At 37.3% G+C, this 27472-nt stretch overlaps 1 protein-coding gene across 1 annotated transcript in view; it reads left to right on the top strand.

Moving 5' to 3' along the window:
- CTNNA3 (catenin alpha 3) overlaps positions 1-27472 on the top strand; it is a 1555380-nt gene that overhangs the window by 336122 nt on the left and 1191786 nt on the right. Inside the window, exon 7 of the mRNA XM_036264901.1 lies at positions 27135-27338. Coding sequence (XP_036120794.1) covers positions 27135-27338 — 204 coding nt within the window. The remainder of the gene's footprint in view (positions 1-27134; positions 27339-27472) is intronic.

Genomic DNA, 27472 nt, shown 5'->3' with positions numbered 1-27472 from the left:
AGCTGGTGCAAATGTTTGAATTCTATATATTTTCTTTATATCCAAGTTATAAATACCTGCTGAGGCTGTCTGAACTAGATAAAGCAGAATTTATTGAGCATTTAGGCTTTTTAAATGATTTTGTAAATTAAATGGTTGCACTTTTCTTTATTTACTGGAAGCTGTATTGGTAAAGGATCCAAAATAACCTTTGCTCTATCTTGCTTCTGCAAATATAATACCTTGAAATAAATTGATGTAGTAAATATGCCATTGGGAGTAAGTGTCATTAAATGTTTATGGTATGGAAATGTAGCAGAGCACTTACTCAACAACTACCATGCTGCAGCTTCTTTGCTCTTTCATTCTGGTCCATGCCTGGTTGTGGATATGAAACCTGAGATTTATTGGTGGAGAAAATAGGAGTTGAATTAGAATACTTTACAGGCAGAATCGATTGATTTATTGGAAAGACTAATATGAATTAGGGTGTTCCTTCTGCATTTGTGACTGAGAGCTGAAAAGTGGTAGTTGATTAACAGAATTTCCAAAATGTCTTTAAGTGTAAAACTTTGCCAGTGAAAATTGCTCTGAAACTCCAAGTCCATCAAGGTATGCTTTCTCTTGTATATATAGAGAGAGCAGCTGTTGTAATCATAACTCTACAGAGTTATCCAGATCATTCTGTAAAAAAGGTAATAATAACAAGGAGTTTTGTAGTATTTTCTTATTTTCAAAGAGGTGTCATATTTATTTCCTTATCTTCCTTTTTTATGTATTCATGCATCAACATTCTTATATTTCTTTGTTTACTGTTGTATCTCCAACACCTAGGGCAATGCTCTACACCTAGTAAGTGCTAGGTGAATAGTGATGAGTAAGGGAAGGAAGGAAATAACGAATATAGGAATTCTGCAGGTCATTTTCTGATATTGAAGTAAAGAGCTTTTCCCCTTATCCCTGTTTTTTCTTCTTTCTCCAACTGCTTGGGGTAGGTGGCTCTACATTACCTAACTTTTAACTGAGACATGAATTTATAGCGAGGTAAGCCACCAAACACATGTCTAAGTGATGTGCTGCTCAGATTCTTTTTTGTGATAAGGGAGCACAAAGAGAGAAAAACAATTCTCTTCTCTCAGTAGCTAGCCAGCGTTAGTTTAGATTCCCTGCAACTGCCAAGATATGCTGCCTTTTACTAAAAGTAAATAATTTTCAGAGTATAGTCCGTATATTTTTAATGTTTTCACCTGAAGGAGAAACGGGACCTCTACCAAACAGATTAGTATTTAGGAACTTGAGAATGGGCATTACCGATGTCTAGGAACATTTTAACATGATTTTAAAAAAATTAAGGTTTGGTTCCTAAAAATTAGTGAAATAAAAAACTAAAAATGATGGATAAAATATTCTTAAATACATAGGCAATCCAACAGGTGAATTAGGAAAATTTGAGGTCAGCCAGATACGAAGAGAGCTGAAGTCCAGACTAGCAAGCCAGCACCAGCATTGTGCTGGGCGGGGTAGGGCATTTCTTTTTTATCATGGCCTGTAGCTTGGATTTTGAAAGACCATGAACCAAGGCCAGAAGACAAAGCCTATATTTTTCCAACTGGAAAGTCACATGCCATCCTTTCATAAAGGTGAGAATCCTTAAATTTGACCATCTCATTGGATGAACAAGACGAACATTAGCCCCTACACAGGAGGCAGTAGGAAGACATGGCTGGCTGAACCTTGGCTCTGGGTGGCTCAGAAAAAGAGAATAGAAACATCTTGGAAATTTTCTAACAATAGATCTGTCCTTATCTGGACATTGGGTCAGAAATCGTATTAGCTATATGGCCTCTAAAACCCCAGCTGAAAATGTAAAGTTGTCTTGTCTTGGCAACACCTCCAAATACCTGCCAGGAGTAAACTCATGCAGTTCCAAGGAAAATAAGTTCTCACAAGACACACAAATAAGCAAGCCACCACAGGCAGACTTTGCAGAATCAGATCTGCAAACACTATAGATATTGCATATAAATTGGTATGCTTAACATACTTTATTCCTTCTTTTATTTACTGTAGTTTGAAGACTCTTATAAAGGAACAAAAGACCATTGAAATTGACCTGTCAGGACTATCTAAAATGAAAACCATAATTGTAAGAAAAATTCAGTGGTTAGACAAAATGGGAAATTAGCAGACAATTAATGATCTGAAAAATATATATAAAGAAGTTTCTTAAAATGCACCACAGAGAGACACAATACAACACTATTTTAAAAATCAGTTAAGATACATGAAAGATGGTGTCACAGTTCTAAAATATCTAATATAAGATACAGAAGAGAAAAAAAATTAAAAAGATACTAAGAATTTTCTAGGACTAATGGAAGACACCAATCTCCATAGCTACGAAGCCCCCAAATTCCTAAGCAAGATATAGAAAAAGAAATCCACACATATATATTATAGTGAACCTGAAGAACACCAGGTATAAAAATAATATTTTTAAAAATATAGGGAGCCCGGCCGGTGTGGCTCAGTGGTTGAGCATCGACCCATGCACTAAGAAGGGTCAGTTTGATTCCTGGTCAGGGTACATGTCCAATTTGTGGGCCAAATTCCCAGTGGGGGCATGCAGGAGGCGGTCAATTGATGTTCTCTCTCATTGATGTTTCTCTCTTTCTCCGTTCCTCTCTCAAATCAGTGGAAAGAAAAAATAAAATAAAATAAAAATATAGGGACAATACATTCTCAGCAAGATGGCAAGATGCCCTTCACATATGAACATATTGAATAAACAACTACACATGGATCAGTTCCTTCTGAGAGAAAACCAGAAACTGATTGAAATATTTCTGTTTATTGGGTGACTGAGAATATACCACATCAAAACGGGTGGGAAAAACTGAGACACGTTCTCACCATAATCTTCACCCATAACACAGCACCATACAACTGAGAGGGAGCCCAGATCTCCCAGCTTTTCCTTGAGGAGCCAAGGTTTGGACCACATATCTAGTGCCCCAACCTGATTCTGCTGCCAGAGCCACGGTCTCCTAATGTGCCTATTTTGGGGAGCAAATGGGGCCTGGTATTTACTAGTCCCTTGGGACCTTAGGGAACAAAGAAGCAGTTTTAAACAGGCATGCACACACTTCCTTTGGCCTTTCCCACCTCAGTGCAAAGTGAGCAGACAATAAGGCCCAACTTCCACCTGTTTCTTGGAAGGGGTTAGACTGCACATTCAATGCCCTGACTTTCCCAGCTGTTGACCAGGGTCTGGCTTCTGTCACTTGTCTCTGGGAGCTGACAGGACAGGTGATCACCAGTCCCCAAGGTGTATGGGCACTTTTCACATTTCCCAGGACTCTGGGATGGAATTTAGTGCTGTTTAGTGTTTGTTTAGTTAATTAGGGAGTGCCTTAGTGGGAAATACAAGAAAGAAAAAGCATGGAGGAAAAATAAACATGGAGGCGATGAAGAGACTGTAATAGGAATGGACAGTTCACACTTTATACTGGTGGAAATCTAGCTTAGGAACATTTATGGAAGGCATATTATAGAGGACCTCAGAATAGAACAGATTTTGATTTTCTTTGCTACTCTTGTTTTTTTTTTTTTTTTAATCCTTATCCAAGGACATTTTTGCATTTATCTTCAAATACAGAGGAAGGGAGAGAGGGAGGAAGAGAGAGAGAGAAACATCAACGTGAGACAGACACGTCAAGTGGTTGCCACCCGTATGACCCCAACCGGGGCCAGGGGCAATTGCAATCAAGGTACGTGCCCTTCGGGGGAACTGAACATGGGACTCTGGTCCATAGACCGATGATCTAACCGCTGAGCCAAACGAGCCAGGGTTTCTTTGTTATTCTTTATTAACCACCCCATATGCACAGTGGACAGTTTGCCACTTGATTTGATGTCTAGAACTTAGCATGCAACAGAACACACACCTTTCAAACATCTACGGAACCTTCATAAAAAATGGACCAAAGGTAGCAATGAATAGTTTGATAAATTCTGTGAAGTAAAAGAGGTAACATGTGAATGAATTTAGGAACATGTCTTCCACTTGTTTTGAATCTAAATGTTTAAAATTTTAACTTTTTCTTTTCTTTGTAAAAACATTTTTTTTTGGTAATTAAGATTACTTTTTATTTTAATGTTTAGTTAATTTCTGATTTTATCATTATTAAGAACTCCTACTTTCTAATATATAAAGGTTAATTTTGCTGTTCTTTTATAGTATCTTGAGTATCTTTAGTTTTATTTATTTCTATCATTTTTTTAAATTTATTTTTTATTGATTAATTTTTGTTACAGATGATTCTCCTTTTTTTCTCCCACTGATTCCCCTCTCCTCTTCCCCTCCCTGCCCCTTCTCCAGATTGTTGTTCATGTCCACTGTTCATGCATGCATGCGTATAAGTTCTGTGGTTCATCCCTCCCCCACCTCCCCACTCCTTAGGGGATTGTCAGTCTGTACCCCACTACTGTGTCTCTGGGACTACCCTGTTCCTCAAACTGTTATGTTTATTATATTCCACAAATAAGTGAGATCATATGAAATTTGTCTTTCTCTGTTTGGCTTGTTTCACTTAGGATGATACTTTCAAGGTCCTTCCATGTAGTCTCAAAGGATAAGAGATCTTTCTTTCTTACCGCTGCATAGTACTCCATTGTGTATATGTACCACTGCTTTTTGATCCATTCGTCTACTGATGGGCACTTGGGCTGTTTCCAGATCTTAGCGATTGTAAATAGTGCTGCTACAAACATGGGGGTACATATATTCTTTCTGATTGGTGTTTCAGTATTCTTAGGGTATATTCCTAGAAGTGGGATCACTGGGTCAAATGTAAGATCAATTTTTAATTTTTTGAGGTGACACCATATTGTTTTGCATAGTGGCTGCACCAGTCTGCATTCCCACCAGCAGTGTACTAGAGTCCCCCCTTTTCTCCACACCCTCGCCAACACTTGTTGTTTGATGATTTGTTGATGGCGGCCATTCTGACAGGTGTGAGGTGATACCTCATTGTTTTGATTTGCATCTCTCTGATGATTAGTGATGATGAGCATTTCTTCATATGTTTCTTAGCCATTTGTATGTCCTGTTTGGAGAGGTGTCTATTTAGTTCCTCTGCCCATTTTTTTAATTGGATTCTTTGTCTTCCTTTTGTGGAGTTGTATGAGCACTCTATATGTATTGGAAATTAACCCTTTATCTGATATATCATTGGCAATTATGCTCTCCCATACAGTGGGTAGCCTTTCCGTTTTGATGATTGTATCTTTCGCTGTGCAGAAACTTTTGAGTTTGATGTAGTCCCATGTGTTCATTTTCTCTTTTGTTTCTATTGCCTTAGGTGATGTGTCAGTAAAAATTCTGCTGCGTATGATGTCTGAGATTTTGTTGCCCACAGTTTCCTCTAGGATTTTTATGGATTCATGAGTTACATTTAAGTCTTTTATCCATTTTGAGTTTATTCTCGTGTAAGGTGTAAGTTGATGGTCCAGTTTCATTTTTCTACAAGTAGCTGTCCAATTTTCCCAGCACCATTTAATAAAGAAGCTGTCCTTACTCCACTGTATGCTTTTGCCACCTTTGTCAAATATTAATTGAGCATATTGCCTTGGGTCCATTTCTGGGTTCTCTATTCTGTTCCACTGGTTTATATACCTGTTCTTGTGCAAGTACCAGGCTGTTTTGATTATGGTGGCTTTGTAGTATAACCTGAAATCTGGTATTGTGATCCCTCCAACTTTGTTCTTCCTTTTCAAGATTGCTGTGGCTATTCAAGGCCTTTTTTGGTTCCATATGAACTTTTGAAGTAGTTGTTCTAATTCTTTGAAGTATGCTGTTGGTATTTTGATGGGGATTGCGTTGAATCTATAGATTGCTTTGGGTAATATGGACATTTTAATGATGTTAATTCTCCCAATCCATGAACAGGGTATGTTCTTCCACTTTTTTACATCTTGCTCTATTTCTTTTTTCAAAGACCTGTAGTTTTCTGCGAATAGGTCCTTTATTTCTTTGGTTAAGTTTATTCCTAGGTATCTTAATTTTTTTGCCGCAATGGTAAATGGGATTGTTTGCTTAGTTTCTCTTTCTGTGAGTTCATCATTGGTGTATAAGAATGCCATGGATTTCTTGACGTTAATTTTGTATCCTGCTACTTTGCCAAATTCATTTATTAAGTCTAGTAAGCTTTTGGTGGAGTCTTTGGGGTTTTCTATGTACAGTATCATGTCATCTGCAAATAATGACAATTTCACTTCCTCCTTTCCAATTTTGATCCCTTTTATTTTTTCTTCCTGTCTGATTGCTGTGGCTAAGACTTCCAGTACTATGTTAAATAGGAGTGGCGAAAGTGGGCATCCTTGCCTTGTTCCTGTTCTTAAAGGAAATGCTTTTAGTTTTTGCCCATTGAGAATGATGTTGGCTGTAGGGCTTTCATGTATGGCCTTCATTATGTCTGGATATGATCCCTCTATTCCCACACTGCTGAGTGTTTTTATCAGAAATGGATGCTGGATTTTGTCGAAGGCTTTTTCAGCATCTATTGATATGATCATGTGGTTTTTATTCTTCATTTTATTTATGTGGTGTATCACATTTATGGATTTGCGAATATTGTACCAGCCTTGCATCTCTGGGATGAATCCCACTTGGTCATGGTGGATAATTTTTTTGGTGTATTGCTGTATTCGATTTGCTAGTATTTTGTTCAGGATTTTGGCATCTATGTTCATCAGGGATATTGGCCTGTAGTTTTCTTTCTTTGTTGTGTCTTTTTCTGGTTTTGGAATTTGAATTATGCTGGCTTCATAAAACGAGTTTGGAAGTCTTCCTTATTCTTGAATATTTTGAAATAGTTTGAGGAGAATGGGTATTAGTTCTTCTTTGAATGTTCGGTAAAACTCCCCCGTGAAGCCATCCAGGCCTGGGCTTTTGTTTGCTGGAAGAGTCTTGATTACATCTTCAATTTCTTCTGTTGTAATTGTTCTGTTCAAGTTTTCAATCTCTTCCTGATCCAGTTTTGGGAGACTGTGTTTCTAGAAATTTGTCCATTTTGCTTAGATTGTCGAATTTGTTGCCATATAATTGTTCATAGTAGTTGTTAACGATCTTTTGTATTTCTGTGGTGTCAGTTATCTCTCCTCTTTCATTTCTGATTTTATGTATTTGGGTTCTCTCTCTTTGTTTCTTGGTGAGTCTAGCTAAGGGTCCATCAATCTTGTTTATCTTTTCGAAAAACCAGCTCTTTGTTTTATTGATCCTCTGAATTGGTTTTTTGGTCTCTATGTCATTTATTTCTGCTCTGATCCTTACTATTTCCTTCCTTCTACTTGCTCTGGGGTTTTCTTTTTGTTTACTCTCTAGTTCTTTAAGCTGTGAGGTTAGGTAGTCTATTAGAGATTTTTCTTCTTTTTTGAGGTAGGCCTGTAGTGCTCTGAACTTCCCTCTCAGAACTGCTTTCGCTGCATCCCATAGATTTTGTGTTGTTGTGTCTTCATTTTCATTGGTTTCCAGGAAGTTTTTGATTTCTTCCTTGATCTCCTCGGTGACCCATTCATTGTTTAATAACATTCTATTTAGCTTCTATGTGTTCAAATGTCTTTGTATGTTCTTCTTGCAATTGATTTCTAGTTTCATACCATTGTGGTCTGAGAAGATGCTTGATATAATTTCAATCTTCTTGAACTTGTAGAGACTTAGTTTGTGCCCTAACATGTGGTCTATCTTTGAGAATGTTCCATGTGCACTTGAGAGGAATGTGAATTCTGTAGTTTTGGGGTGTAGTTCTCTGTAGATATCTATTAAATCCATTTGGTCTAGTGCTTCATTTAGAGTCTCTGTTTCCTTGCTAATTTTTTGTCTAGAGGATCTATCCAGTGATGTGAGCGGGGTGTTGAAGTCCCCTGCTATGATTGTATTGCTATCGATTTCTCCTTTGAAGTCCTCCAATAGTTTTTTAAATATATTTTGGTGCTCCTATATTGGGTGCATATATGTTTATCAAGATTATATCTTCCTGTTGGATAGATCCTTTCAATATTATGTAGTGGCCTTCTTTGTCTCTAGTTATGGCCTTCAATCTGAAGTCTATTTTATCAGATATAAGTATTGCTACCCCAGCTTTATTTTCTTTCCCATTTGCTTGAAAGATTTTTTTCCATCCCTTCACTTTCAATCTATGTGAGTCTTTTGTTGTGAGGTGAGTCTCTTGTAAACAACATATAGATGAGTCATGCTTTCTTATCCAATCAGCTACTCTGTGTCTTTTTATGGGAGCATTCAGTCCATTTACATTTAAGGTGGTTATTGATATGTACTTATTTATTGCCATTTTTGTTTAGTGTGGTTCTATTTTCCTTCCCATTTCTCCTGGTAATTACAGCAGTCCTTTTAACATTTCTTGCAGTGCTGGTTTGGTGCTAATGTATTCCCTTAGCCTTTTTTTGTCTGAAAAGCTCTTTATTTGACCTTCTATTTTGAATGATAGCCTTGCTGGGTAGAGTAGTCCTGGATTGAGATCCTTGTTTTTCATGACCTTGATTACTTCATGCCATTCCCTTCTAGAATGTAGTGTTTCTTGTGAGAAGTCAGCTGAGAGCCTTATGGGGTTTCCTTTGTAGGTAACCTGTTGCTTATCTGTTGCTGCTTTTAGGATTCTCTCTTTGTCTTTAATTTTGGGCAGTTTGATTACTATGTGTTTTGGTGTAGGCCTGTTTGGGTTCTCCTTACTTGGGGCTCTCTGAGCTTCTTGAACTTGAATGCCTTCTTCCTTCACCAAATTAGGGTAGTTTTCTGTCACTATTTCTTTGAATATATTCTCTAGCCCTCGCTTACATTCTTCTTCTTCAGGGACTCCTATGATGCGAATATTATTCCGTTTCCAGTTGTCCCACAGTTCTTTTAAGCTCTCTTCCTGTTTTTTAATTGTTTTTTCCTTTTGGTTTTCTGATTGGTTGATTTCTTCTAGTGTGTCTTCTAATTCAGTGATCCGGTCCTCAGCTTCCTCTACTCTGTTTTTTAGACCTTCCAGTGTGTTTTTCATTTCTGATATGTCATTCTTCATTTCTTCCTGTTGGTTTTTCATTTCCAGCTGGTTTATTTTCAACATTTCTATGTCTTTACTCATGTTGCTCATATCCTTACACATGCTGTTGAGCTTCCGCAACATCATGGCTCTAAATTCTAGTTCTGTTAACTTGCTTAACTGCACCTCATTTATTTCATCTTCTGTAGAGGTCTCTTGTTCTTTCATTTGGCTTTTGTTTCTGTTTCTCACCATTTTGGTTATTATAGTGGGCTTTGGAGTCTGCCAAATTTTCCCTGTGGGTGTTGGTGTTCTGCTGTTTGTGGCTCCCTCTCCTGGGTTTGGATGCACCAGGGAGGACCCACTTTAAACTCCACCGTCAAGTCTTAGCTTTTCTGGTTAGTGTTGCACGCCCAGTGAATGGTAGTTATCCTCTAGCTTTTTTTTTTTTTTTTGCCTGGAGGCTATTAGTAGAGGTCACCTGCAGACCCTTGGTTTCTTAGTTGCCTGGAAAACTCCCTCAGGTGCTCAGTGTATGAGGATTTCCTGAGAGTGAGGCAGGTGTTCATTGTTAATGGGCCTCAATTAGCATTTCAATGGCCACCAGGTGGGGTTGAATCTCTGAGGGAGGGGCCATCGCCTCTCCCCTGGGCCCTGAGAAAAAGTAAAATGACCACTGTCCTGCGTGGCTGCACTCAGTGTAAGCTCTTAGCACCCTCCAAAACCCGAGTGTCCCCACACAGTTCCAGTCCAGTCTGCCTTCCCTCCGCCGGAGCCCAAGGTGAGTGGCTGCTGCCAATTTAGCCTCTGTCTGGACTCTGCGTCTTGGAGCCACCTGGGACTTTTAACCCCAGGGCGCTGCTTCCAGCCAAGGGCGGCTGCGGCTGTGGCACCAGCTGAGGGTGTTGCACTCAGCAGAAGCCCCAGGACTGAGCCGCGGTAGCGGGACACTGCAGAGGTGGCAGTAGCGTCTAGCACAGTCCCCTGGTCCATGCGAGTTTGCGCGGCGCCCTCCGAGGGCTTAGCACGCAGAGTTCGTAGGACTCAGCCTTGGTAGCAGAATCCCGCTGAGTCCCCTGGTGTCCGAGAGTCTGTGCGGCTCCAGCTGAGAGCTTAGCAGGCTACAGTGTTCCCAGGGCCCATGCAGGGTGGCAAGGGAGGCGGTAGGAGTAACTTCCCGCTGAGTTCCCTGGCCCCTGCCCAGGCTGCTGTGGACTGTGGGCTCCTGGCCCCCTCTCGCGTCCTCGCAAGCCTACCAGGATTGAGTAGGTGTTTCTGGTTAAGTGGTCCTCCAAGATGTCTTTTGGCTGCCCTTTCCTGACGATTTGCCTTTATTTTCGTTGTAAATCCAGTTGGTCTTGGGAGATGGTCTGTGTCGCTCCATTCACTTCGCCGCCATTTTTCCTTCCTTATCATTTTATTTTACTTGTTTTAAAATAAATTCACTTATGTTGTCATTTTCCCTCTGGACACCTTAAATTTGAGAGGCAGTACTTTTACTTTCTTATTTTTTTTTTACCAAATTGGCATTAATTTCAATTTTTCCTTTTTGCCCTTGAGTCTTAGAAGGGTGTCTTAAAATTTTAAAAATTGTTTTCATTATCTTTTTAAATGAATACCTAGCTTTACTGACTTGTGGTCAGAAAATGTAGGTTTTAGTTTAGAATTTTGTTGGAAAATTTTTAATTTGTAGAGATTTTCTTTGTGGCTTATTTCATGTTTTTGAAAGTTGTGTATATATCTTTGAAAAACTTTCATTCTTTAATAGGCAGTTGTAAAAAATCTATTATCTTGAGCTTCTTAATTTTAATTAATAAGCTATCTACATTCTTACTGTTTTCTACCTCACTTGTTTGAAAGAGAGGACTTGATGTTTCCTGTATTACAGCAGAATTCCATTTTCTCCTTGTATCTCTAGTGGTATTTTGTTACATACATTTAGAAACACATCATTAGGTTTAGAAATGTTCTTGATTGTCATGACTTTCTGATGGACTGTACTTTTAACATTATAAAATTTTCATTAAGGTGGGGATGGAGGGGCATCTTAACAGCGTCGAAATAAATTTTAAAAATGTTTCCATTTATCCTGTTTAACATTGTCTGCTCTGAATTCTATTTTGTCTGGTATTAATATTGATATCCTGGCTTTCTTTTCCTGGTGTAGCTTTAGTGTTACTTCTATTCATTTATGATTAAATTAATCATTTAATAAGGAATACATGAATTTATTCTTGTAAAATAATTATACCCTTATAATAATAGGTAAAAGAAATAGTATGTTCCTTTTTACTCCACCTCAATTCCATCCTTACTGACATAGATAACTGCCATTGAGCATTTGGTGTATATTTTCCACACCCATTTTTAGGCAGAGACATATTTTTTCCTCTATTGTTTTTTCCCCCCCGCTTCTGAAACTCCTATGAAAATGGATGTTGGTCTACCTGAATGGGTCTCCTGGTTTTTAATTCTTTTCTCATACTTTGCATATTCTTGACATTTTCCATTCTGGAAGAATCCTTTGTCTTTGTTTCCTTGTCACTGATTTTGTTGCTAGGTTTGTTTATTCTGCTCTTCAAGTCTTCAATTATGTAGTTTTTATATTTGCAATAGCATTTTTAATTTCCAAGAACACCATGGTTTAACTGGCGATTCTTTTTATAAATATACGTTTAAATCCCTTTGAGGATGTTAATTATACTAATTATATTTTCTTAAGAGTTTAGTTCTTCTGTTTGTTGAACTTGAAGTCTCTCTTTCATTTTGTTGATACTATCTCAAATGTTCCGTGATTAGCCAGTTGAATAAGAATCACTTTAGATGCTAGTAAGTTCCCCACTTAGATAGACTCTAATCAGGTAGTCATGACTCTTTTTCAAGTAACACATTTCCCAGGTGATCTTTATGCACACTAAATGTTGAGAACCATTCTTCTAGACTGTACAGTATTAGTAGCTACAGTGTATTTTATAGTATTCATGTAATGTTTTTGTAGTCATTGTAGGTCCTAATTATAGGAGTGCTAGGTCAAGATGTTAATACTGGAGGAAGGAGAGTAAAGAGATGTAGGTACTCCTTTAGACTCAGAAAGTGGTTTGTCCTCCTGGAGCAGGAGCTTCTTGTCATTTGTGGTGGACATTGCCTAGCTCATCTAGGGGCCACTCTGGGTTCTGAAGTTATAACTCCCATGGGACTTCTTAGTCTGAAGTTCATGGGGATCCATATATAGAATCCAGATGTCTGTGGACTTTGGTAGGAAAATATTAGATCTTTATTTCAAAATTGAATCTGAAATTTAGCAGTTCATTCAGTTATTAATATAGGTAACAAACCATGGTACCTCAGATTTTGTTACCAGTAGCAATTACAGATATTTTCATACCATATTCATGGAAACTGGGAGATAGGGCATTATCCTCTTGGATGATTATGTTTCAAAGAGATGGCTTTCAGGTCTTTGAGAAAGGCATTCCTGGGTTGAAAAGCTGGCTAGCCCTGGCTGGTTTGGCTCAGCAGTTAGAGCGTTGGCCTGCAATCCAGAGAGACCCGGGTTCGGTTCCCGCTAAGGGCACGTACCTTGGTTGCAGTTTGTCCCTGGTTGGTCGGTCGTGTGGGTGGCAGCCACTCGATGTGTCCCTTTCACATCGATGTTTCTCTCTCTCTCTTCCTCTCTCTCCCTCCCACTCTATCTGAACAACAACAACAAAAAAAATGGAAAAATGTCCTCAGGTGAGGATAAAAAAAAAAAAAGAAAGAAAAGCTGGCTAGAAGCTCCTTTGACTTCTAAAAAGATTTACACACATTTCAAAGGGACAGAGAAAAAAATAGCAATACCAGGTTTTCTAAAATAAATGATGAAAGAAAAGGATGGGAGCAATCTCTTTCCCTTTTTGCCCTAGATAATTTTTTGCTTTTTAAAGATTTATATTGATTTTGTATTCCCCAGAAACAAGTATTTTTAATGTATTCTTTGTATATTATTCCAGAGAGTGTGTCTGTATATACTGAGGATATGAATTTGTAGCATAGTACCTGTTCTATAAATGTGTGTTGAATAAGAAACATTTTGGGCTCTATTCTCAAGGCTCATATAATCTACCTAGAAGCAATGAGGGAAAGCTTTATGGAAAAGGAACTGAGGTGAGTCTTGAAGTATGGGAGGAATTGTGATAGGACATTGAATGATTTTTCAGTTATCCAAAAGAGGTTTTATAAACTTGGAATCCTGAATAAACATAAAGATTTGCATTTGGGTGGGTATATGGAGACTTTTTAATAAGGTGATTTACCAGTAAATCCTTATCTTTTCACATGGACCAGCAGGAAAACGCCACTCAGGAACACACCATTAAGGATGAATAGCAGACAGAACTGAAATTAGTCATACTTGGGACTGTCATGTCAGTTTGATTAATCACTAAATCAGTGCACTTTGTTTAGTTCACTAAACAAAACTAAATAAATTCAGCTTTCTTATTTGTTGCATTTAAGACATTTTGTAGTACTTACCTAGGGAGGGAAAGTACTTTTAAATATTAGAGATTTGCTTTAAAATTTCCTTTTAATAAAATTGTTTCCTTGTTAGGGAAAGCCATTCCCAAGTTCACATTTTCCTCTTTTAAAGAGAGGGCTAATAGCCTTCCTTCTCTGCAGTAATGAAATGGGAATTCCCAGCTGATGGTCCAAAACACTGTACTGCTCTGTCTGTGGCAGGAGAATGGTAGACATTCTGGCTTGAAAACCAAATTAGGAGGAACTACACTGTATGTCAAGCTCAGAAATTTGAACTTTATTAAGGGAGAAATATTCGGGTAGGGAAGGCAGACAGTCAAATAGATGTTGTGGGAAGATCAATCAGTCAGGACGTGCAGATTATTTTGCAGGTTTAGATGGATGGAGACAAGAATAAAAAGATTTCTGTAATATTTCCAGGAAGAGGTAATAAGAACTAAAACTCAGGTAGTTGGAATGAGAAGGGAAGAATTGACAGGTGCAGTACTGTGAAGGGTGAGGAAGGGGAGGTGGTTCACATGGCTTATACATCAAAAGAACCTGTGCTTGGAAGAGTGGTAGCATCAGACCCTCCAAAGGAAAATGAACTGACTTGTGAGAAGGAAATTATGATATGAAGCAAAGGAGACAGCCAAAAAGGAATTATTATAAGCCTCTGAGCATTTAGGTATATATTTGGAGTTTTATGAGGGGAAATCATTTGAACATAAGTGTATGTGGTATGTGAAGTGAAATAAGCAATTTACTATTTCTATAACTGTTCCTCAAAGAATATTAGTTAACATTCTAAGTCCAGAAGTTTCTCTGGCTGCTAGCTTTATTTAAGTAGAGTTGTCTGTGGTTCCCTCTTACCGTGGTAGATAGGATTAGTAATTGGATTGTCACAGAGACTTTGGAGGGTTATATTTACCATGTAAAGTTGTCAATTATGGCCACATTGCTTCTGTCTTATATAACAAACTTTGTATCCAGCACAGTCAATCTGTTGGACAGAGCACCGTGTTAAATGTAGATTGGTGCTAAACTGAGAGGCGTCCTGAGAATAAGCTGAAATCAAGAAAAGTGACGTATCCTGTGAGGGTTCTTAATCTATATCTTACATTTAAAAATTTAGTAAAATATTTTATTAGTGTTTAGTTACGTGAATTCCAGCTTTAATTGAGAGGAATTGGTTTTTGCTCTTGTCACAGTATGGAGGGAGAAACATCTTAGAATTCTTTGTTTTTAAACCACAGTTTGATCAGATTTGGTTAGCACCATGCTTTGTTCCTGAGAATGTTGATTCCTGCTCTTTTATGGAGAACCTTGTTTGGCGGCCACCCTATTCCTCGAGTTTGGCACCTATAGCTTTTGTTAGTGGCTGGTGTTCACTGCCAAGCTTGAGATTTAGGGTTGCCCAAATCCAGCCATGGATCTATAGTTTACAAGGTTTATGTTTTTCATTTTAGTATTTACAGTAGATTTGGAAAAGCCAGAGAGATGGCAGGCAATTATATTTTGAAACCTTATTAAATTTTATGCTATAAGTAGAATTTCAAAACTTGTTTTCTAAGAATAGTTAAGAAAAAAAAATTGTTTTAAAATCCTGAACAGAAACTTCATGTTGAAGATAGTATTGATTGTTAAGAAAATATTGCCAATGTATGAGTTTTTAATAATATGTAGGCTCAGTGGTTAAAAGAAATGGCACAAGTGTTTCATGTTTCCATCTACAGATCTGGGGGTGTGTTCATGGGCACACAACCTGTGCCTAGAGCCCATGGTTAGAAGGGTCTGGTGTTTGGTTTCATTACCTGAAGTAGCTGTCTTGAAATTCTGAATGCAATTTAAACAAGGCGCTTGACATTTCCATCTTGCGCTGGGACCTCACATCATGTAGCTGGTCCTGCCTAAATCCTGAGGCTACCTTCAGATCGTCTTACACTCTTCTTAGTTCCCATCACCTAATCTCAGCTCACTTTCAACATGTAAAACCAAAGATAGAATTGCAATTAAAGTGAAAACTGCTAATTTAGGTGGATTACTGACATCTAAGTAGTTTGGACTAAGTGCAAATTATATGTTCACAAAATCCCAGCTTTGTTAGCCATAAATGGCCATTTGCAGTTAAATGAATAATAGAGCAGACATGATCTGAAAGAGCAAAGACCAGAAGCCCCAGAGCAAAGGGAAAACATGAAAAGCAATGAATAGACATGAAGTGGCTGCCAACACTCTCTCTGACTCTTCTCCAAGCCTACAGTAAGCCAATCAAATGACATATGCCATGTCCTGCAGATGGAAAAGCAGCCTGAGCAAACGAACACAGCACAGATGCATGGATCTGTCGTGCAGCTGCGGGAGGTGATATTTGTTACGCTGCCTGCCATTAGCTGTGAGTTTTGAAGAGGGGTAGTTGCTTTGTGGGAGGTAGATTAATCTTATTTGTTTCACATGGAAACCATGCTGCCTCTAATAGGCACAGTGGCTTCTTCAATGCCTAGAATGAATCTGACCATATTTTTCTTCTCACATTTCTACCTTAATCATGCAACTTTTGGGCTAGTATATGAGGTCAGCCTTACAAAGAGGGAGGAAGGCCAGAGGCAGTGTAATAAATAGAAAAAGTCATGGGGGGTGTGGCCCCAGAGACCAAGAAATCATCAGTTGAGGTCAGTTGACCTCTTGATGAAAAATAGGTGAGACACATCATACTGAGACATATTATACCGAAGGTGGTAAGAATAGATTATTTTATTTGACATTTTCTGATATTAAAGAGTTTCTAAATCTGTATATTCCTAATTTAAATATGGGGCTTAAAATATTTATAATTAGGTGTAATGTGTATGATGTTAATCTTACAGTTGTCACTGGAAAGGTGAATGAAAAATGTATGCATGATGCTCTTTTATGCTTGGGCAGAGTAATAAGGAGAGGGCAATCGGCTGAGCATTATTTACCTGGGCCATGACCTGTGAGCATCTTTGGAATCATGAAACGCAGGAGTGGCTTGAGCTGTGAAAGGCGTGAGGATTTTGACAGGCTGCAGACCCCCATTGACTGGTCCTCATTGTGAATGGATTTGGAGGTGGGATCACCTTACCGCTAGCAACCAGCCAACAGGCTACCAACGGGCCTCCTTGAAACCACTTGTGTTCAGAGGATCACACTCGGTGCTGATGCAGGTGCTGTGCTAGCTGAGGACCCGCCTCTGTGGGAATTTTGTGCTTTTTAGGGGGAAGCATCAAAATACTTCTCTTACTTTAAAAGTGCCTTTAAATTGAGGTGGTAGATCCTCTACTTCTTTTCATCAGTAGAAAGAGTTTCTATTTCTTTTTGATTCATATAATTCTTGAGGATCTTTTTAACTGTCCACACACCACTGGCTCTTCAAATACGGAAATAGCAGGCATGGCCACAATTCAGTTAAATTGAAAACCCTTTCAATGCAATAATTTCTCATCCAGAGGACAGAGAAACAATCCTGTTCATTTTTACCTGAATTGGTTTTCATTGGCACCTGATACTTCTCTCCCATTAGCTATCCCGATATGTACACCTGCTAGTCTCTCTGGGTGAAGCACTCTTTTCAGGCTCTAATTTTGGCCTTCATATTTAATTACTTTTTCCTTTGTATGCAGGGAAAAGGGACAGAGTCCTTGCCACAGTTTTGCTTGGCAGTCATAATGGCAAACGAGTGTTTTATGGCATCCTGATTAGAAAAGTCTGAAGTGGAGTCTAGTGATAGAATTTCCCTTCATGGCATTCATTATGTATTGACTAATTTAAAGTATATAGTTCATGTTCTTTAATTGAATATCACACTGCACAAGATCAATATCTAATTGAAAATAGTCTGGTTGTGTAGATGCATTCTTTTAGCATTAATTTCATTTTTAATACTGTTCACCCATTTACCAAAGCTATGAGATGGCTGTAACCTCCAGAAGGGGACACCTGAAGCTCATAAAACTATACTAACCAGTCACCTTTTAAAGTCTTCTGTAGTGATGAAAGCTGGAATTTGAGGGATGAATTGTCAAGTACTTTCGTAATCATTCCCTTATCACCTAAAACTTCTGCTGAGTCATCAAACACAGGATCACCTTGGTTTCATTATTGACAATATGCATGACACGAGAGCGTCATGAAACTGCTGCTTCTCCTTCACTTCTTCTTACTCTGCATTCCCTTTACCCCCTCTTCTTTCCTGTCCCTTCCTTAACTTCCCTCCCATCCTTTCCCTTTCCTCTTTACCTTTTTGAATTTCCTTCCACTCTCTTTCTCCTCTCCTCCTTGTATTTTACATGATCTCGTTCCTTAATAAAATAAAAAAATCTAAATCAGGCTGATTAAGCACCAAGGGAAAAAATAAGGCCCTTGGTAAACATCCCCAAAAGATCAAAGAATAGCTGAAAGAATGATCTTGGTTTAACATTTTTTTCTGACCACTTTTTTGAGTATGTCATTATGTAGCTAGTAAAGCAAACATACCCGAACAGTAGTAAGTGCATAATTAATTGATTATTTTTCTATCGTTATTCTTAATTTGGAAAGAACATTAAGCCAGAGATTGACTTTTCCAATCATACATTTACAGGCTATTATGAATAGCACCAGCAATATCCTAGAATACAAAAAGAAGAGGGATATAAAATGAAGCATGAAGGATTAAACTGTGGAATAGTAAATGTTGTCTTTGATGGTCCTTCCCATCTCTCCTTTCAGAATTCTGTTTCTCAGGGTATCTGTTCCTTCTTCTCTCACTGATACTCAGTATCTGCATCCCAGCCACCCAAGACTGGCTTCTTACCCTTCCACACAGATCTGGAAACAACCCCAAGTTATAATTCTCAGCTATTGTAAATAGTGCTGCTATGAACATAGGGGTATATATATATATGTATATATTCTTTCTGGTTGGTGTTTCAGGCTTTTTAAGATATATTCTGAGAAGTGGGATCACTGGGGCAAATGGCAGTTTCATTTTTAATTTTTTGAGGAAACATCATACTGTTTTCCATAGTGGCTGCACCAGTCTGCATTCCCACCAGCAGTGTACTAGAGTCCCCTTTTCTCCACACCCTCGCCAATACTTGTTGTTTGATGACTTGTTGATGGCGGCCATTCTGACAGGTATGAGGTGATACTTCATTGTCGTTTTAATTTGCATCTCTCTGATGACTAGAGATGTGCATTTTTTCATATGTCTCCTGGCCATTTGTGTGTCCTGTTTGGAGAAGTGTCTATTCAGGTCTTCTGCCCACTTTTAATTGGATTATTTGTCTTCTGTTGAGTTGTATGAGTGCTCTATATATTTTGGATATCAACCCCTTATCTGATGTATCATTGGCAAATACGTTCTCCCAGAAAGTGTCACCCCAATTTCTTATCAAGACTGTGGTTTTTATAAAGAACCTAAAGTGATTATTTTGTGGCACTTACAGGAGAATACATTCTAAATATAGATTTCCAAATGCAATGACTAGAGCAAAATTTTTTTCTTTAGCCCCACTTTACTAGAAAATTACTTGGAAACATTTGAGTTCACTTATTTTAACTATGTATTCAACTCCAGGAAAAAAGCAGATTCTTAATTCCTTTCTTGCCAAGAATACATTTGTTGGCTGCAACTTCAAAATATTCAGCATATCATCTTTATAATCTTTGAATAGCAGTGCTCTAGAAAACACAAGGAAAGAGTTAGGGACCACATCAAGAGCATTTGAAGGATGCTGTTATTAAGGAATGTTACCACCTTGCAATCATGTGCTCAGTCATCATTTTTCAAGGGATTCTAGGACAGACACAACCATGAGAGTTTTACATTTACTAGGCATGACTGTGTTTCATTAGCTACTCTTTGTTCTGTGCCCTACTATGTATAATCGTTATGAATCCAGGGCTTGTACTTAACCTGCTATTTCTCCCAAAGGACATAATTATAGACAGATGTGAAGGTAGAATCAAGTAGAAATAGAGCACAAATGCGATTACTTATTTTTTTCAATTGTCCCATTGGTATTTCTTCTCTCCTTTGCCAATGAGTTGTTTTCTGGGAGAACTCCACAGGCTTAAGCACTGGCATAAACCTTGGAAATGGTTGGAACCATTCAAACGTTTGTTTACATTTCACAGATTTATATTCAATTAGGTATGTAATCAGGAAAACTCATGACCATAGAAGGTAGGACACGCATGATATTACTGGGAGAATTATGAATATTGGAGTGTGTGCTATATTCCAGTGATGTTATTGTGTATAAAAATCATCTGTATTTTCTCTAAATTCATGGTAGAAAGAATAAATTAATCATTATTGCTTATATTGTATTTAGTATTTTTTTAAAATGTGTTTTTATTGATTTTTTAGAGAGAGGGGAAGGGCCAGAGAGATAGAAACATTGGGCTGCCTCCTGCACACCGCCTACTGGGCATGTGTCCTCACTGGGAATGAATTGACCTCTCAGTCCATGGGGTGATGCCCAATCTACTGAACCACACTGGCCAGGCTATTTTTAGGATTTTTTTAAACCATTGGTGTGTATGTATGTATGTGTGTGTGTGTGTGTGTGTGTGTGTGTATATATTTATCTTCACCTGAGGGCCTTTTTTGCATTTATCTTCAGATAGAATGGGAGGGAAAGAAGGGTGAAGAGAGAGAGAGAGAAACATCGATCTGAGAGAGACACATCGACTGGCTGCCTCCCACATGACCCCAACTGGGGACAGGGACAAACTGCAACCGAGGTATGTGCCCTTAGTGGGCACTGAATCTGGGTCTCTCTTTTCTACAAACCAACACTCTAACCGCTGAGCCAAACTGGCCAGGGTTACACATGATTTAAAAACAGACAATGAGCAGAAATGAAGCAAAAATGTAAATGTATTTTCAAATAGATAATAACAAAGACTTAACTTGCTCCTTCATTAAACTATATTGCCTCAGCAATATTCTAGTAAGAAGATATACTAATATTCATTCAATATTATATTGAATATTACAACAAAAATCAACATCCTCTTGGAAGTGTTTGTTACAACTCTTTTGAAAATAGAAGAATTCTTGTAAGTTTACTTTATTTTTAATATAACCAGATTAAAAAAAAAAAAAGACAAACAATTCATGATATGGTGCTATGTACAGATCAGATTGCTGAACTCTGACAGAAATATGCTCAGGACAAGAGGTTACTACCTCAGGTGAGATAATTAGATTGAAATTTTTATTGGTGTTCTGGTAAAAGCCCAGGACAAGAGGTTACTACCTCAGGTGAAATAATTAAATTGAAATTTTTATTGGTGTTCTGGTAAAATCACTATCACAATACTCATTGGGGTATTTAAATGTTCTATTATTTAGAAAAAAAATTTAAAGTGAATCTGTATATTGAACTTATTTTATAAGCATATTGAATGTGTTTCTAAAATATTTTCTGTTATATTAATTAAAACATGACAGAATGTGAGTTATGTACATTTTGACAATATAGCTGAATATGTAGTTAACTTTGTGTATAAATTACACTAATTTACCAAAGTGGTATACATAATGTGTTGCTCATCTGGCTAATTTATAGTTTATTGCTCACATTTTCCTTTTATATTTTTTATACCTAAAGCTTCTATTGTTTAGATTAAGTGGAAATGCATTAAAACAAGGGATGTAGTAGACAAAAGAGAGTCTGTGAGTTCTCTCAGTAGCATTTTCTATTGGTAATCATAAGGAGATATTTTGTTCCATTTTTATAGCTCGCTCTGGAGATTGATAACATGGTTGCTCGAGAAACTCATTTATGCTCTGCAGTTATTATTTTTGCTGGTCCTAACTTGAGGCGTAGCATGTGTGTTTGTGAAGAATGTCGGTACTTGATTATAATCATAGCTACATCTCTTTTGATAGGCAATTTCACTTTCGAGAATAGGTGTAAGAATTTTTGTGATTTGAATGTAAATCGGATCAATCTCATCATAGAATATAAAGTGTGTGAATGAGGAGTAGGATTTATTACATCATGTTTATTAAAATACAGAAAACTTTTTTCTGACAGTATTGATTTTCTGCTTCAGCTTGTTTACAATTTTTTATAACTTCCTACATGTCCTGGTCAGGCATGGGCAAAGCCTTACTCAAACTCTCAAGTATACTGAATGATTCATAAATGTCTGTGGGCTGAATGCTGCCTATCTGGTACACATCTGTGTGGTAAGCATATAGAGTACTGTATTCTGTTTTAGGAAGTGTAGCTTCCTTCATATACGCTGTGGCTCTGTGCATGAGGAATAGACAGTAGTGCATATAAAGGTAAAAACTGTATAAGCAGCCAAGTGTTAAAATGTGTTATAAAGCTACATTAAATAAAATTTTATATGATAGGTGTAGGTTTTATTTTTGCACTCTACAAGGGATGAAATAAAGGTGCAGTTTGAACCACTTTCTCAATGTTGAGTGGAGGTCCAAGATTCACACTAAGGTTTTCTGATTTCAAAGCTCCACTAGAACAGAGAGCCCTGATACTTTGAGGTGATATGTCTTTATTTTTTAAAAGACACATGTTAACTAAACATATTTGTAATGATGAAGCCCAACATGGCAAATTTAAGATCTTTCAAACTAATTAATATGAAAACTTTATATCACATTTTATTGTGTTAAATAATAGAAGCATTATTTTTCTATTATGATCCAAAATAATTGGTTGACTAATAATATGTAGATTCTAAAGGAATAATAAGTATTTGATTTATAATTGTTATTTTCTTTATGAAATTTTAAGAATTTTAATTTTTAATTAGTTGGTAGTTTCATAAATAATAAGCAATTAGACTATAATCAAAAAATTAAAACTCTGACTAAAACCCTAATATGGGTTCTTTTCAGAGATAACAGTTACTGTGGCATCGGTGTGTTTCCTTTAAACATTTTCCTAGGGTCTTATATACTTATATATACTCAGGGAAAATCTGAAGTACTGTTGTGTGCTTAATCATTCTGCAACTTTAGTTTTTTATTCTATGGTATGTTACGGTATTCTTTCCAATTTACTTTATATGGATTCACCTCACTTTATTCACTTTCAAATACATATAGAGCCATGATCTCAATCTTCTAAAAAGTTAGCATTTATTTCTGTCTCTCAAGGGCACAGAGATTTCTTTCACCATAACTCACATTGACTAAAATAACCCTCACATTATCTGTTGTTTCCTGGAAATAGGCGTTAGGCTGCATGAAAAAGGAAAGTGATCAGCAAGGTGATTTACACTACAGCTACTCCAGTAAAAGATTCAATACATTTTAAGTCATTCTCTGTATTATTATTTTAGTTGAATATCACACTCTAAGTCCATGGGCCATATCCATCTTTTATATTTTAAAATACTTATGAGAGTGCCAGTGGTTTTATGATTTAATTGTAAACATTCTTTTGTAGGATCTGATTTTCCTATATTTTTATTCTATAGATAAAAGATATATATTCTCATTCTACTTTCACAGATCATTTCCCGACCTTTCAGCCAGTTTTCTGTGCCCTATTGAAATTTGAATTGGGTGCTTTCACTACATTAGGGGTAAAGTCCATCTTTTCCTGTTGGCTTGTTTTCAGCCTACACAGTGTTCTGTGTAACCAGCATCAACATGAACTATGTGTAATGCATTTCAGTGTTTCAATGGTTACAATGTCACTAAGCAGTAAGAATTTTTCTGCTCTATTCTACTCTTAAGGGACCACCATTGTATATGTGGTCCATCATTAACTGAAGTGTCTTTGTGCAGCATATGACTATATATGTATTTTTTGGATGTTATCCCAAAAGTCCAGTAGGCTTTTTTAAAAATACAATTTTATTTCATTTTGTATCTCTGACTAGATAACTCAAATAATCTGTCCTTAAGTCCATTGGTCCTTTCTTCAAAATGCTCTAATCTGTTGTTGAACCCCTCTAGTGGATTTGCAGTTTAGTCATTGTATTATTCAGCTCCAGCATTTCTGTTTGGTTTCTTCTTAGGTTTTTGTCTTTTGGTTAAACTTCTCATTTGTACATGTATTGTTCTCCTGATTTAGTTGATTTGTGTATCTGTGCTCTCTTATCTCACTGAGCATTTCAAAAATGATTATTTTGAATTCTTTTCAAGGCAATTAGTAAATCTCCATTTCTTTGGCAACAGCTACTGGAGTTTATTTTGATTCTTTGGTGATATCACATTTCCTTGATTATTCATGTTCTTTGAAACCTTGCATTTTTGTCTACATTTGAGGAAGCAGTTACTTCCTCAAGTCATTACTGACTGGCTTCAGTAAGCCCAGCTAGAGATACTGGAGTGTCTCAGATTCTTTCTATGAATGTAGCTGCTCCATTCCTCTTGTTCCCCGAGGAGGGCAATCTTAGACTGTGTGCCTTCTCTTGATACCACAAACCCAGGCTGGGTGCCGAGAGCCTCTTATTTACTTTTCCTAGGGCCCTGAAGTGTTTAATGTTGTGTACTCTCTTCCAATCTAATAGACTCAGCTGGATGCTGATATTTGTGGGTTGTTTGTGGGAGATCAAATACATCATCTGCAGGGGAGCATGGGATCCTGGCTACAGCAGGGTGTGGTACATGGAGTGCTGGGGTTGCACATCATCTAGCTGTAGGGTCTGCAGTTACAGGTCCTACTGGATTTGTGGATGGGGCTCTTGTTGGAGTGTGCACTACAGTTGTTAGGATCTACTGCCAGTTGAGATCCATGCACTGGATGCTGTGAGCTTCCACCTCTTTTTTCTGCTCTTTGCTATTGCAAAATTATTCAGCTTGTTTAATCTTCTCAATGTTCTGGGTCAAAAGAAATGGAAATGGGCTTCTTGCGCAGCATCCCACAAGGCTGAGTTCTCACTTAGCTTTCACTTTTTCCATGGGATAAATTATTGGCCACCATGGTCTTCTGTGGCCCTGAGCTGTGCTGCCTTGGGAGAAAGGTAATATAGGTAAAATGAAACTGTTCTTATCCTTGCCAGTGCTTCTATTCTTTTATTTATTTATTTTGCTCCACTGGGGTGCTGGAACCACTCAACTATACTCCCAGGCTTCCATAAATGTGTTCTCATTCATAAATCATTGTGAAAATCAGTGTTTCTGTGGCAGTATGAGGTATGGATTTCTTATTTCATCATCTTAAAGGAGATAGTCCTTAATTTCAGTAGGTTTCAAACATCTAGTGGTATTTATTAGAACATTCAAGTTATTTTTAAAAAACTCACCATTTTATTGATTTGATGCCAAAGTTAGAGAAAACTGATATAGAATGTGAATAGGAGAACAATAGTCTTGAGAGGAATCAAGAGGCACAGGTGGGGGTATCAGACGTCAGAGCAGGCTATAGTTTGAGTCCAGAGGAGCCTGAAAAATCTGAGAAGTCTTAAATGTCAAGCAAGTGAAAATCCAAAAGCTAGGAGAGTGTGAGGAATGGCCCTGTATGGCAGGAAATAGAATGAATTGATCCTGTTTCCTGACATAATACTACATCCTGAAATTACCAGTTTCTTCTTCCAATTCTTAGAGGTAAACAGATTTGAAATTTAATTAACTTTCTGTGTCATCACACTACTGGAGACATGTTAACTGTTCTATTACATCTTCTGATTGCATTTGAGCAATCAAAGACCAATTCTGTTGCTTGCAGTCTCTCTTCTTAATGATGGTATCACATCGGAGGGACATTTTCTAAAAGGTTTTAATTGGTTTAATTGTTGTTATGAAACATTGGAGTGGAATGTTTGTACTAAATTAGTGAGCCAAAGGAAGATATGGTAAGAATGACAAATGAAATAAAGAGGCAGCTTTAAATGTAAATGAATCCTTGACTGATGGTCAAGCCCATGGTTAGGATTATTATCTCATTACAAAGATTATGCATTGGATAACAAAAATATTAAATTTGGCATTTGTAAAAATTCATTTTCTTTTTAAAAATTTTTTCATATAAAAGAGAGCTTATATTTTATATTCTGTAATGTGTGAACAGTACATAGTATTAATTTTTCTTTTATTCTACTTGTTTTAAAATGATTTCTTTCTGTAATAAATTTTCTCTTTCTAGCTTGTTCCTGGAGTTATAGCTTTTATCTATCTATCTATCTATCTATCTATCTATCTATCTATCTATCTATCATCTATCTATTTATTTTAATCCTCACCTGAGGACATTTTTGCATTTATCTTCAGATAGAGCAGGAGGGAGAGAGGGAGGAAGAAAGAGAGAGAAACATTGATGTGAGAGAGACACTGGCTGCCACCCACACAACCCCAACCAGGGCTGGGGACAAACTGCAACTGAGGTATGTGCCCTTAGCGGGAAGTGAACCCAGGTCTCTCTGGACCACGGACTGACACTAACTGCTCAGCCAAACCGGCCTGGGCTGGAGTTATAGCTTTTAAAAATTTTATCCTGGTTACTTTTAATCCCAAAATATTTTTCATAATGTAATATAGTGCAGTGATCAATTTAGGATTTTATACGCACATGTACACAATATACATAGAGCTGTGTGTGTGTGTGTGTAAAATTTAATTATAGGATTACATACTCTGAAGATCAAGGATTGTCAGTGTATGTGTGTGTGTATAGATTTCCACATGTACACAAAGTTGATTATTCCAGATTTCACTTTATGTTAAGGATTATTCAGAGAGCTTTTATTTGATACTTACTCCTTCTCTAATTGCCACATTATGCCTAAACTTTGGAAAAGCTTCCTGTCTTGATATATTTTAATAACGAACCCTTAGACACTCATCCCTTTCATCTTTTCTTCAGAGACTATAGATCATCTTCATTTCTATTGCTTAGAGACTTAGTAATGGAAACCTTAAAAATGCCATGTCAGTTTTCAATAGTGGGAAATAGCTAGAAGTTATACAAGATCAACAGAAAGATGGAGTTGTACTTTTTCAATGAATAATTATAATTCAAAATTCTTTTTGATATGTTAAAGTTAATTAGAGTGCATGACTTATAGTAATGCATCATGAAATGAATATTGAATTAGATATTAGACCTGGATACTTGTCTGAACTTTACTATTATTTGCTTGGTGACCTTGAGTAAAACAGTCTCAGTTGCACACTTCATCAATTTAACAATATCTTTGCTGCCCACCTCTTTATAGTGTTGTCAGGATTTGATTATATATGTGAAAATATTATGTAAACGATGAAGTTCTATGTAAAAATGAGTATTGTAAATAATAAAGTGCCATGCACTGTATTAAGCATTCATATTGTTCTTACAACAGTTTTATGAGACAAACAATGTGAATACTTTACAGATTAGGAAGGTGAGGCTCAGGGTACATGGCACCTGAGTTAGCTCACACTGTTGGTGAGCGGGAAAGGCAAGATTTGAATACAGGTCTGTCTGATATTAGAACTGATGCTCATAATTGTACAATTTTTGCCACTCACCTGAATAATAATTGCTACACAAAATGATGTATAAGCTGGTTGAGGCAGTAAAAATGCAATTTTCTTTATGATCACATCTGAATTCTAAACTTGAAAACAAAATAATACTTATTTTTCTTAAAAATAGGATGCTGTGACGTTCTAACCATACAAATGTGTTTTGCCTTTAGAATTTAATTGTCTTGGACCCGCTCACAGTCACCGAGGAGGAGATAAGACCATCACTAGAGCAACGGCTGGAGGCCATCATCAGCGGGGCTGCGCTGTTGGCAGACTCTTCATGCACCAGGGATTTCCATCGGGAGCGGATCATCGCGGAATGCAACGCCATCCGCCAGGCCCTCCAGGACCTGCTTTCTGAGTACATGAACAATGTGAGTACCTGGTTTCCCCGCATTCTTTACATTGAGTATATGCTGAGTTTCTTTCTATGGACACCATGTGATAAATTATAACTGAGTACATGATTTTACATGGATTGGCTTTCTGAGTGGATTTTGCCTCGGTT

Source organism: Molossus molossus, unplaced genomic scaffold (assembly GCF_014108415.1).
Source record: "Molossus molossus isolate mMolMol1 unplaced genomic scaffold, mMolMol1.p scaffold_m16_p_17, whole genome shotgun sequence".
NCBI lineage: Eukaryota > Metazoa > Chordata > Mammalia > Chiroptera > Molossidae > Molossus > Molossus molossus.
The sequence above is the reverse complement of the archived record's forward strand: the minus strand, read 5'-3'. Positions and strand labels throughout refer to the sequence as shown.